Below are 12,766 nucleotides of genomic sequence, written 5' to 3'. Positions count from 1 at the left end.
TCTATTTATTAAACCATCTTCATAACCACCATACTCTATTTATTAAACCATCTTCATAACCACCATACTCTATTTATTAAACCATCTTCATAACCACCATACTCTATTTATTCAACCATCTTCATAACCACCATACTCTATTTATTAAACCATCTTCATAACCACCATACTCTATTTATTAAACCATCTTCATAACCACCATACTCTATTTATTAAACCATCTTCATAACCACCATACTCTTTATTCAACCATCTTCATAACCACCATACTCTATTTATTAAACCATCTTCATAACCACCATACTCTATTTATTCAACCATCTTCATAACCACCATACTCTATTTATTAAACCATCTTCATAACCACCATACTCTATTTATTCAACCATCTTCATAACCACCATACTCTATTTTTAATAACCATCTTCATAACCACCATACTCTATTTATTAAACCATCTTCATAACCACCATACTCTATTTATTCAACCATCTTCATAACCACCATACTCATAACCACTATATTATTTAAACCATCTTCATAACCACCATACTCTATTTATTAAACCATCTTCATAACCACCATACTCTATTTATTAAACCATCTTCATAACCACCATACTCTATTTATTAAACCATCTTCATAACCACCATACTCTATTTATTCAATTTCTTCAACCATCTCTATTCATAACCACCATACTCTATTTATTAAACCATCTTCATAACCACCATACTCTATGTATTCAACCGTCTTCATAACCACCATACTCTATTTATTAAACCATCTTCATAACCACCATACTCTATTTATTCAACCATCTTCATAACCACCATACTCTATTTATTAAACCATCTTCATAACCACCATACTCTATTTATTAAACCATCTTCATAACCACCATACTCTATTTATTCAACCGTCTTCATAACCACCATACTCTATTTATTCAACCATCTTCATAACCACCATACTCTATTTATTAAACCATCTTCATAACCACCATACTCTATTTATTCAACCATCTTCATAACCACCATACTCTATTTATTAAACCATCTTCATAACCACCATACTCTATTTATTAAACCATCTTCATAACCACCATACTCTATTTATTAAACCATCTTCATAACCACCATACTCTATTTATTAAACCATCTTCATAACCACCATACTCTATTTATTAAACCATCTTCATAACCACCATACTCTATTTATTAAACCGTCTTCATAACCACCATACTCTATTTATTCAACCATCTTCATAACCACCATACTCTATTTATTAAACCATCTTCATAACCACCATACTCTATTTATTAAACCATCTTCATAACCACCATACTCTATTTATTAAACCGTCTTCATAACCACCATACTCTATTTATTAAACCATCTTCATAACCACCATACTCTATTTATTAAACCATCTTCATAACCACCATACTCTATTTATTAAACCGTCTTCATAACCACCATACTCTATTTATTAAACCATCTTCATAACCACCATACTCTATTTATTCAACCATACTCTCTCTTCATAACCACCATACTCTATTTATTCAACCATCTTCATAACCACCATACTCTATTTATTAAACCATCTTCATAACCACCATACTCTATTTATTCAACCGTCTTCATAACCACCATACTCTATTTATTAAACCATCTTCATAACCACCATACTCTATTTATTAAACCATCTTCATAACCACCATACTCTATTTATTAAACCATCTTCATAACCACCATACTCTATTTATTCAACCATCTTCATAACCACCATACTCTATTTATTAAACCATCTTCATAACCACCATACTCTATTTATTAAACCGTCTTCATAACCACCATACTCTATTTATTCAACCATCTTCATAACCACCATACTCTATTATTAAACCGTCTTCATAACCACCATACTCTATTTATTAAACCATCTTCATAACCACCATACTCTATTTATTAAACCATCTTCATAACCACCATACTCTATTTATTCAACCATCTTCATAACCACCATACTCTATTTATTAAACCATCTTCATAACCACCATACTCTAGTACGACATAAACAGGTGTGTTAAACATTATACATGTGTGTAGTTACCCACGTGTACGACATAAGCAGGTGTGTTTAAGCATTGTAAATGTGTGTAGTTACCCACGTGTACGACATAGACAGGCTTTGTACATTCAGCTCATTATGATTATCCGCAACAGTAATGGTGCAGTAACGCGTTCTGTTCTGTGCTCGGTTCCAAAACAGGTAACACACACACACACACACACACACACACACACACACACACACATATATATATATATATATATATATATATATATATATATATATATATATATATATATATATATATATATATATATCAGACATGGGGCGATTACATGACAAAAGTAATCAATTACGATTACGATTACTTAAGAATGTCATGATTACGATTACGATTACAAGGAAAATGAAAGTAATCGATTACGATTGCGATTACACTGCCCAGTAATCATGATTACAATCATGATTACATTTTCACAGATATGAACTATTTTTGATGACTATGTGTCAAAATTACCAAATGTTTGACATTCAGTAGTCTATAATTAATTAATCAATGTACTACAGTAGTGTCGTTAAACAAAACAAACTTTACTTATTACATTAATATTTAAAACATATTATCATATTTAACGACGAAACGTAATTACATGTGTATTAATCCCTAAGCTGCTAAAAGAAACAAAAGCATGCCCCTTTAATCGCTGAACTGCTCTAGTTCAGTGTCACATAAAACAAGACATATAGTTTACAGTTATCAAAGGTATGAGTTGTCAATAGTGTTGAATGCGATCGGTTGTACTGTCAGGTCAGGTCAGGTCATAGGGTTTTATGTGCACATTCAGAACAAGCTGTTGTAGCGCACGCCTGTCGTGGGCACAGGAGCCGGCCTCACAGATACTAAGAGAGGAAATCCGCTGTCGCCACTTCATGGGCTACTCTTTTCGATTAGCAGCAAGGGATCTTTTATATGCACCATCCCATAGACAGGGTGGTACATACCACGGCCTTTGATATACCAGTCGTGGTGCATTGGCTGGAACGAGAAATATCCCAATGGGCCCACCGACGGGGATCGGTCCCACACCGACCGCGCATCGAGCGAGCGCTCCGTGCAATAGCGTTGTGTTACACGTGCACGTGTGTAGCGCTCCCATGGGTGGGTGTAAGACAAATAATAGCCGTGTTATTAAGTCGTCATGTTGTAATGTATACTAACGACGTACCCCACCTTACACACGATGTCACGATGTTTCTATTATCTACGGCTGCGTCAACTTCTCGAGATCGTGTTGATGGGAGCAGGAGTGTACTCTCCCGCAACAAGCGATGAACCTGAAAACTCGAGAGCAAGTCTTAAGTCACGATCAAACACCAACACAAGCGAGGGGTACACGAAACGAAACCCAAACGCTTAAGAAGCGACGTTCACCGATTCGTCTACGTCACTGGATTCTAATTTTGGCAACAAAACACATGTTCTATGAAGAAGAGCGTTTAAACGATAGCAACAATAACTTGTTTACGTTGCAAGATTGCTAGTTTCGCGTGGATGTCATCAGTGCGTGTACCCACACATGTTCTGTGACGTCACGGTGTATTTAGCCTGTCAGTTAATAAAAGACCTGTAGTGTCTTCCAGTCTTCAGCTGACTTTGATTTTCAAAGAGGTGGACACCAAAATCCGTAGTGCACGGTGCGTCTAAAAAGAACAAGGAATTGCTGACATATTTTGCGTTAATTGAAACATGCGGTCAGGCCAGGTATGTTTGCGCTTGTGTAAATATACATATTTTATGTTTTCTAGTTTAATGTCTTGTAAGTACAATACTTTAAACATATTTCTGTTAGTCTTTTAATACATAGGAGTGGCTTGTGTAAATCTATTGCTGTATTAATATTGTAATATTATTGTTGAACTCTTGTTTTTTTTAATCTGTACACAAGGTGAGACGTAAAAACTAATTTGTCTGTCTGTCTGTCTGTCTATAATATATGTTATAAATTTGAAAGAGACAGTATTTGCTATTGGTCCTTCATTACCAATAATTTATTTCTCAGATTGTTGAATGTCTAATGACTAATTTGAGGCTTTACATTTTTATGACACGATCCGCAAAACGTTCGATACATTTGTTAGGAAGACTAAATATTTAGCTAAAAGCTAAAAAGGTTGTTTAAATTTATTCGAGATTGTTGGAAAAACAATGTTCGCAATCATTTGGCTTATATTTTTTGTTTTTAAAATGTATGATTGGCCCATTGGTTTTATTCCTCTTGTGTTTATTTCAAACAACTATTTTATTTATTTAATTTATGTTGTCATTAATTAGCTTATTCTGTCATTCATTGTCAGAGGTCGTTATTGTATATTGCTTTTGTTTATGTCTTTTGGGGTGGGTGGGTGTTTTTGTTATATATATATATATATATATATATATATATATATATATATATATATATATATATATATATATATATATATATATATGTATATATATCTGTGTGTGGGGGTGGGGGGTGGGGGGTGTATGTATATGTATGCATTAAACAACAAAAACATTTAAACATTTAACACAGAGCAAAATAAATTGTTAGACATCACAAACATATCTGGATGATGATTAGATGTATGGGGATGCCACAGTTGTTTGTTGTGTTTGTTTTTTGGTATAACATTCTCAACTACAAGTTGTATAAGCTTTACTAAGAATGACTAAGAATTAAAAGAATTAACATGATAAACGTTTTGTGGGTAAAAAATTAAGTAAAAGTCTTCATTTTGCTTAGTTTTACTTTTATTTGTTTTTCGTTTTCTCAACACGATTTCATTTCACATCATTGTAACAGTATTTAGTAGCTGATGTATGTTGGTTCGTGGGTATTGTTAAACACTCATTAATTCAATTCGCTCACATTATACTACTATATAAAATAAACATTGAAAAAATACATTTTTGAATATATTGCGTTACTGTTTTGTTGAATTGATTGCTGCTCGGAAAAAAACAAATCATCTAAAGCGGAACATGCTATCATCATCTGTGATTTACATGCCAATAAGTTAACAGCGTCTGTTTAAATGCAAACAGCTACTTAGATAAAGCTGTCTTTGTGCCAACAACATGAAAGAAATCCGAGGACTCACAAAGACACGCTGGCAGTGAATGGAATTTCAAAAAACAGGGAGCCCGTAAAAGATTAGGCCCGCGTTTGCGACTTGCACCGAACTTCCGCATTTTTTCATTTTCCTGAATTCAATTTTCCAGGCAGAAATATCCAGAAATGAACCCACTATTGGAATTTATTTATCATATTTAAAGTCATGTTATAGATTTAAATGTGATGAATTATGATATTATATGTATTTTACAGGTACATATACCATTTTACACTTTTAAAAATTAAAAATTAAGAGATTTAGGGCCGATTTCACATGTCTGGGTTTCATAACACCAGGTTTTATGAAAACCTAGGTTTAACACTGGTTTACACAAAACACTGAAGAACTTGACCAAGACCTACACCCATGGTGCATTTCACATGTGTCTGTTTTACCCGTGTTTACAAAACCACGCTTTTTATATGGGTTACCCGCAGATCTAGAAAGGGACATAATATAAACGAGGGATAGCTCACACTTCATTACTTTGTAGTTCAAACTCGTTGCTAGTATATTATTAGCATTCGCGTACAAGATGGGGGGTCAGCTATCTCCTCCCCCCTCCCCCACAGTCTGGGGCAAACCATATTCGGGCAAAAATGATGGAGATGTTTGGCCAAAATAAGCTGGCCTGAAAACGTTTCACTGTGTATTTCCATCATTCTACTCACAATATTAGTTATAATCCACGTAAAATGCGTACAGAACCCTACATAGCTGTTGGTAATAATGCACAGATGAATAAACGTTTTTACCCAGAATTGGGCATTTCCCTTTAATTGGGTAAAAAATCCCAGCCTCCCCCACCCCCCACTCCAAAACAAAAAAGGGACCCGTACGCCCGAGGGTAACGAGACGACGTTTTGTTAAAATTTCAAACCTGTAGGCCTATCTCGCTTTTTTCCCCTTTATTAAAGGGACATTCCCGAGTTTGCTCCATTGTAACATGTTTCCGACTAATAAAATAGTTCTACAATTAAACTTACATATTAAATATATTTTCTTGTTTAGAATATCAGTGTCTTTATATTCAATGTGTTTCTGGTCCTCTTAATATGTGTAAGAAGCCCAAACTGGAGTTTGTCTTCAAATAATTTCGTACGTACGAAAAAATCTTTTTTAGGAAATATAATGAAATTTAACCTAGTACAAATATTAGAACGATCAGAAACACGTTTAATATACAGCCACTAATATTTTATGTGGAAAAATATATTTGATGTGTAAGTACAGTCGTCAAAACGTCTCTGTTAGTCGATAACATCTTAAACATTGCAGCAAAGTCATGAATGTTTCTTTAAGATGAGACAAACACGAAAACATGTCATTATAAGACTGCAGTTTGTGATAGACGTTTAAAGAATTTGCGTTCATGACTGTTTTTAGTGTTAAAACTATAACAAAATGTCGTTTTAATGCAATTCCAGTGTTAAGATGTTAAACATTTTGTGCAGTATCCCAGTTGGATACTAACATTTCAAAATCTTGTATCCCACCTAAGAATTTAGTATCCCACTTGAATGAAATTCATAAAGAACATCGTAACAAACTTGGAAAACACTGTTCTCGTTCCCAGTCTATTGCTACGCCGCAATCGAGATGGCGGAATTCGTGAAATTCGCAATCAAACGGAATCGGCAGAAAGATTTGCTGCATCTATGTTTGAGTAATACTGACATAAATTAATATTTAGCAGTAATCTATAAGTGTTTCTGACATTACTAATGATAAACCTACCTGTATCAATTTTCTGCAGATGTGGAATCTATATCTCAAATAAAATCTGAAGGGATGAAACATTCAACAAAAACAATAGCGACTTAGCGGTTCCCAGTCTATTGCTACGCCGCTATTGCTCCTGTGTAGCATTAGACTGGGTATGAGTTGGGGGAGATATTGTTACAGCATAGCATTCGATAAGACTAGGTACGAGCTTGAAAATAGTTACTTCACCAGTAAATGACGACTTTCACTGTTTCAGCGAAAAATAAAAACGCACGATTAAAACAAAAAACAACAACATTATATGGTATCCCTGTGGGATACTAGGTTATTGAAGTCTGGTATCCAAAATTAAATTCGGGTATCCCCGGGATATCGGGATGCCGTTAATCTCGAACACTGCATTCATTATATATATTTTTAGCAGAATAAAGATAGCTTTTGTTTTTGAAAATTATCTGTGAGTGTGATTAAAATACAAAGCAATTGCAATACTCAAAACAGTGTGTAAAGTGGTTTATATAGTTTCTATACATGTACGTGCATGTGCGTCTAAAATAAAGGCGTTTAAAGCAAAAATAGATGGGGTAATAAATACAATAATAAATGAGATACCAGTTATTATCAAATTTATGTCCCTCGCTAAAGTTCATGACAACTAAAAAAATATTTCACTCATGAATTTTTTTTTTAATAACTGGTATCTTGTTTATTATCATGTATATATCTCAGGCGCTTTGTTGTTTGTTCGCCACGAACATGGTGAATACTTGTTGTGTAAAGGGGTGGATCTAATTTTCTTACACACCCATTGGTGAGAACATCATTTGTTATTTTTTATAACACATACTTGTTAACATGTACGTGTTTTAACAATTTCAAGACATATGACTGGCTGCTCCTAGGTGATGTCCAGGTCACCAATGTCATTCATGCAATGGAAACAAAACACCCAGCACAGTCGAAATCGGGTACACTGTGATGTATAGTTCACCTGACAATCATTTGTCTGTGACGCGTAACTTAGCTACAAGCGGAAGGGCTGTAAATAACCTTCAGTCAAAAAAGATGTTAAAATTTGCTTAAAACCTGATTTTTGAGGATATGTAAGAAATAAAATAATGCATTCGTGTCCGTTAGATAGCATTTATCTTACAGCTTGCTGATTAAAAACGTATCCAACTCGCTTTCGCTCGTAAGATACATTTTAAAACAACTTGTTGTATGATAAATGGTATCTAACGGCCACTCATGTATTATTCTCTATATACAGTCGTGCTAAAATAAAATTAAAAAAGACAAATGAGCATGTTGTCTAAAAGGGGGGGGGGGGGGGGGTGTGTAGAACTCCCTGATTCCCCACCCTTTATCTGTTACTGTAGTGGGTTAAAATGGTCTCTAAAAATACGTTCACATTTAATGGCTCTGCGATACTGATGTAAAACACCATTTTGCTGGCGAAATTATCTATGAAGAAAAGTTACTTTGAGCAAACCCAGTGAAAAACCATCTCAAGGGCAGGTTTAAACAAGCAATACAATTTCAACCCGGTGTTAAACTAAGGTTATTGAAGACCAGACATGTGAAATGCACAGTAAACATGACCTAGGGTTTAACCTAGGTTTAACCCATATGTTTCCAAAACCCACCGATAACCCAGCCATATGAAATCGGCCCTAAGATTTTGGTTGCATCTACACACGGAATTACACAACATCTTTCGACAATGTTAAAGTTTTTCGATTAATTATATTATAGTGTGTTCTCTGTTAAATTATTAGCATAACTACAATATAACAAAATATAAAAAGGTTTTTTGTTTAACAACACAACTAGAGCACATCCATTTATTAATCATCAGCTATTGGATGTGAAAAGGTTTGAAATTTTGACGTATAGTCGTAGAGAGAAAACCTGCTACATTTGTTTACATTAGTAGTAAGGAATATTTTATATGCACCATTCCACAGACAGGATAACACATACTACGGCCTTTGATATACCAGTTGTGGTACACTGGCTGAAATGATAAATAGCCCAATGGATCCACCGAATAACCAAATAATACATTTATGTTTTAATAATTATTAAAGTTATCTGTAGTGATTATGTATTTGGTTTTGATGATAGTTTGACACCCAATAGCCGATGTATTCTTTCATTTATTCATTCATCACAATCTTGAATTTGAGCTTGACTATAGACACGACAGCACGCACCACGGTCTTTGTAATACCTGTTATAGCACTGTCATAGCCATTCCAAACAGACTGTCATTAATGTGGTAAACTCGGTCCCAACATACTTATGCATCAACTATAGTAACCCCCAACCGCCGTGTAACCTCGACATTTCATAATGTCCTGAATCGCTAACCGATTGTCATTTACGTGGTAAGCTCAATTCAAGCATACTTATGCATCAACATGCTTAACAGACATGCCACGGCAAACAAAGTTCAAGAGCTCGAAATGTCTAGCTTCAAATGTCGTATCAGGCAAGTTTGCCCACTACATGTACCTACACGTACTGGTTTCCTATGCAAAAAGGAAGTTTTTGTTTTCAAGTTTGTGATCGGTGTTAAAGGTAGAGTAAACTCAAACAAGAGATTTATGTGTTGGAAAGATGCATACCCGGACCACCAACACATACTGACACTTTAACAAATGAAAAATGCGTAATTTTAGAGTTAATAAAAAAACATGATTATTCCTGCTAACTGGGGGCAGCCATTTTGTTTCGTTTTTGTGACGTCCGGTGGTATAGCTTGGGGCGAAGTGACGTCAGCTCCGTCCATCTGCTCTATGCACAGTGTAAACAAACGCTCTAATTTACGACAAGGCGCTTCGCTTTCATCTACCTGACTTGTAAAACAACATAAATGACTTGATAGTATAATAAACTATTTAACTAAATATATTTCAGTTTGCATCAATAGAATGAAATAGAGTTGTAGTATTTTTCATTTTTGAAAAATCCAAAGAAAAAAACAGAGCATATTATTAAGCCTATTGGTATGCTACGTTCGAGCAAAAACGACCACTCACGATACCCAAGTGATAATTTTCTTTTCTTTGGGACTACGTAATTGGTCATTTTTGTGATTTTAGATGGGAAAGTCTACTTAATCAAGGGTTTTACAGAATTACTTACAGTAATAAAGTGATAATGTCCATTACGATTTGAGGGGCGTCCGCGACCACCATCCGTTCAACAATTATGTGAAATACAATCTGGTATTTCATCCTCTTACACTATGATCGAGTGTTATATCCGGGGAACTGCTTAACGCCGGTACGCTAAAACCTTTGCCCATAGATCTAAAATTAAGTAATGATTTTGTCAACATGCCCCTCCATGTGTCAGTGTAAACCAATATGACCAACATTTTTCGGTTTTCTGTTTGTATTTTAGCTTTCTTTCTATTGTAAGAAATATTATATTTAAAGGGACATTCCTGAGTTTGTCGCAATTTTTAAGATGTTAACAACTAACAGAGACTTTTTAACGATTGTAATTACATATCAAATATATATATTGTTTCTGCATAAAATATTAGTGGCTGTATATTAAACGTGTTTCTGATCGTTTTAATATTTGTACTACGTTAAATTTCATTTTATTTCCTAAAATATAATTTTTTCGTACGTACGAAATTATTTGAAGAAAAAATCCAGTTTGAGCTTCTTACAAATATTAAGACGACCAGAAACGCATTGAATATGCAGACACTGATATTCTAAACAAGAAAATTTATTTAATATGTAAGTTTAATTGTAGAAATATTTTATTAGTCGGAAACATTTTACAATGCAGCAAACTCAGGAATGTCCCTTTAATTGTTAGGTTATTCTTAACAAACATAACGTTTTGGTAAGGCATCTTGTAAGTCCGACGTCCCCTGTAATGGTAGGAAACATATAATAACACAGTTGGATGTACAGACAAATAAAAGTTAAAGTTAAAGTTTGTTTTGTTTAACGACACCACTAGAGCACATTGATTTATTAATCATCGACTATTAGATGTCAAACATTTGGTAATTTTGACATATAGTCTTAAAGAGGAAACTCGCTACATTTTTCCAATAGTAGCAATGAATATTTTATATGCCATCCCACAGAGAGGATATCAAATACCACGGCCTTTGATATACCAGTCGTGGTGCACTGGCTGGATCAAGAAATAGCTTAATGGGCCCACCGACGGGAATTCATCCTAGACTGACCGCGGTTTACCACTGGACCACGTCCTGCTCCGACGTACAGACAGAACATTGCTAAATACCGGACATCTTGGACATCTCGGTAGAGCGCATGCCTGAGGTGCTTCGGTTGAGGGATCGAACCCCATTAGTGGACCCATTCTCTGGTTGTTTTGTTCTTGTTTATGTGTTCGTCTCAATCAGAGCCCCATGATTGGTATATCAAAAATGTTACAGTTTGTTTTGTTTAACGACACCCCTAGTGCACATTTTGATGTGAACACAGAGATGTCTGATTTAATTGACTGTTCGTTTTGCTAATCACTTCAGTCAGACATAAAAACGTCGGCAGGATGCGACATCCTTGAAACAAGGTGTAGCCAAGAGCCGACGTAACTTTGATTTGACGGAACCTGTCGCTCAAACATTAGGCCTGCCAAACGCCCGTCCAATAATCCCTTGTAAAGCCAGGCAAATAGACTTATTGACATATGCGATTCTCCCTTTCAAAATATCAATATCTCTCAACTCTTATCAACCGAGAAGGTGTTGTCTTTAAGAAATCTTAATTTGTGTTTATAATAGTTCATTGTCACTTGATTACGTCTACGAACTGGTATTTAATAACAAATATTACCAATAAATAAATGTTCAACTGCTGACAAAAGGAGCATTTGTTTTTAACGGCCAATATAAAATATAAAACTTGAAATGTTCCACGGCTAACTCTGAGTAAATATGTTAAACGTACAATCTCAGTATGATGTATCTGTCAATACAAGTTGTAGTGAGATGTGCGAAACGTCAATGAGAAGTGGTGTATGTATGGAGTACTAGTAAATGAGTTACACTAAGTGTGAAATCGCTTTAAATAAATGGTGTGAATGAGTTTAGATCACAGTGTTTGGCACGGACCAGGTCTATCCAAATATCGGTTCCACGAAAACTCCTAGACTGGGTAACGCGTACGGACACTTAACGGGTTATACGACCCAGAAGATGTGGACATCTTGAATGTGTTGTCTCAGGGATGCATAATGATCAAACATATTAATTAATTTACTCGAATTTACTAATTTATTAATTTTTCTTGTCAAATTATACCTCTAATTTATATTGTTTTTGTTTTGAAATTATATCTCGAATTTACTCATTTATAATTTTTTTCTTTTGAAATTATACTTCGAATTTACTAATTCATTCATTTTCTTGTGAAATTATACCTCGAATTTATTAATTTATTAATTTTTCTTTTGAAATTATACCTCAAATTTACTCATTTTTCTTGTTAAATTATACCTCGAATTGACTAATTTATAAAATTTTCTTGTGAAATTACACCTCGAATTTACTAATTTATTAATTTTTCTTGTGAAATTATACCTCGAATTTACTAATTTATTAAATTTTTTGGTGAAATTATACCTTGAAATTACATGACTACAAAAAAATTACATCTAAATAATTTCATTTACTGCCGTTTTTCAATTTATATTATTACAAAATTCAATAAGGGTGACCGACACTATGATGTCAAAGAACTGTTGTAATGGATGTACGATGGGAATTTTCTCTGTACAAGGAATCTCGAATCCACG

At 34.4% G+C, this 12,766-nt stretch overlaps 1 protein-coding gene across 1 annotated transcript in view; it reads left to right on the top strand.

Annotated features, from left to right (window-relative positions):
* Positions 1-3,686: 3,686 nt before the first annotated feature.
* LOC121380520 overlaps positions 3,687-12,766 on the top strand; it is a 23,513-nt gene continuing 14,433 nt past the window's right edge. Inside the window, exon 1 of the mRNA XM_041509363.1 lies at positions 3,687-3,842. Within this exon, the coding sequence (XP_041365297.1) occupies positions 3,828-3,842 (15 nt within the window). The 5' untranslated portion in view covers positions 3,687-3,827. The remainder of the gene's footprint in view (positions 3,843-12,766) is intronic.

The sequence above is a fragment of the Gigantopelta aegis genome, chromosome 9 (assembly GCF_016097555.1).
Source record: "Gigantopelta aegis isolate Gae_Host chromosome 9, Gae_host_genome, whole genome shotgun sequence".
Lineage (NCBI taxonomy): Eukaryota > Metazoa > Mollusca > Gastropoda > Neomphalida > Peltospiridae > Gigantopelta > Gigantopelta aegis.
The sequence above is the reverse complement of the archived record's forward strand: the minus strand, read 5'-3'. Positions and strand labels throughout refer to the sequence as shown.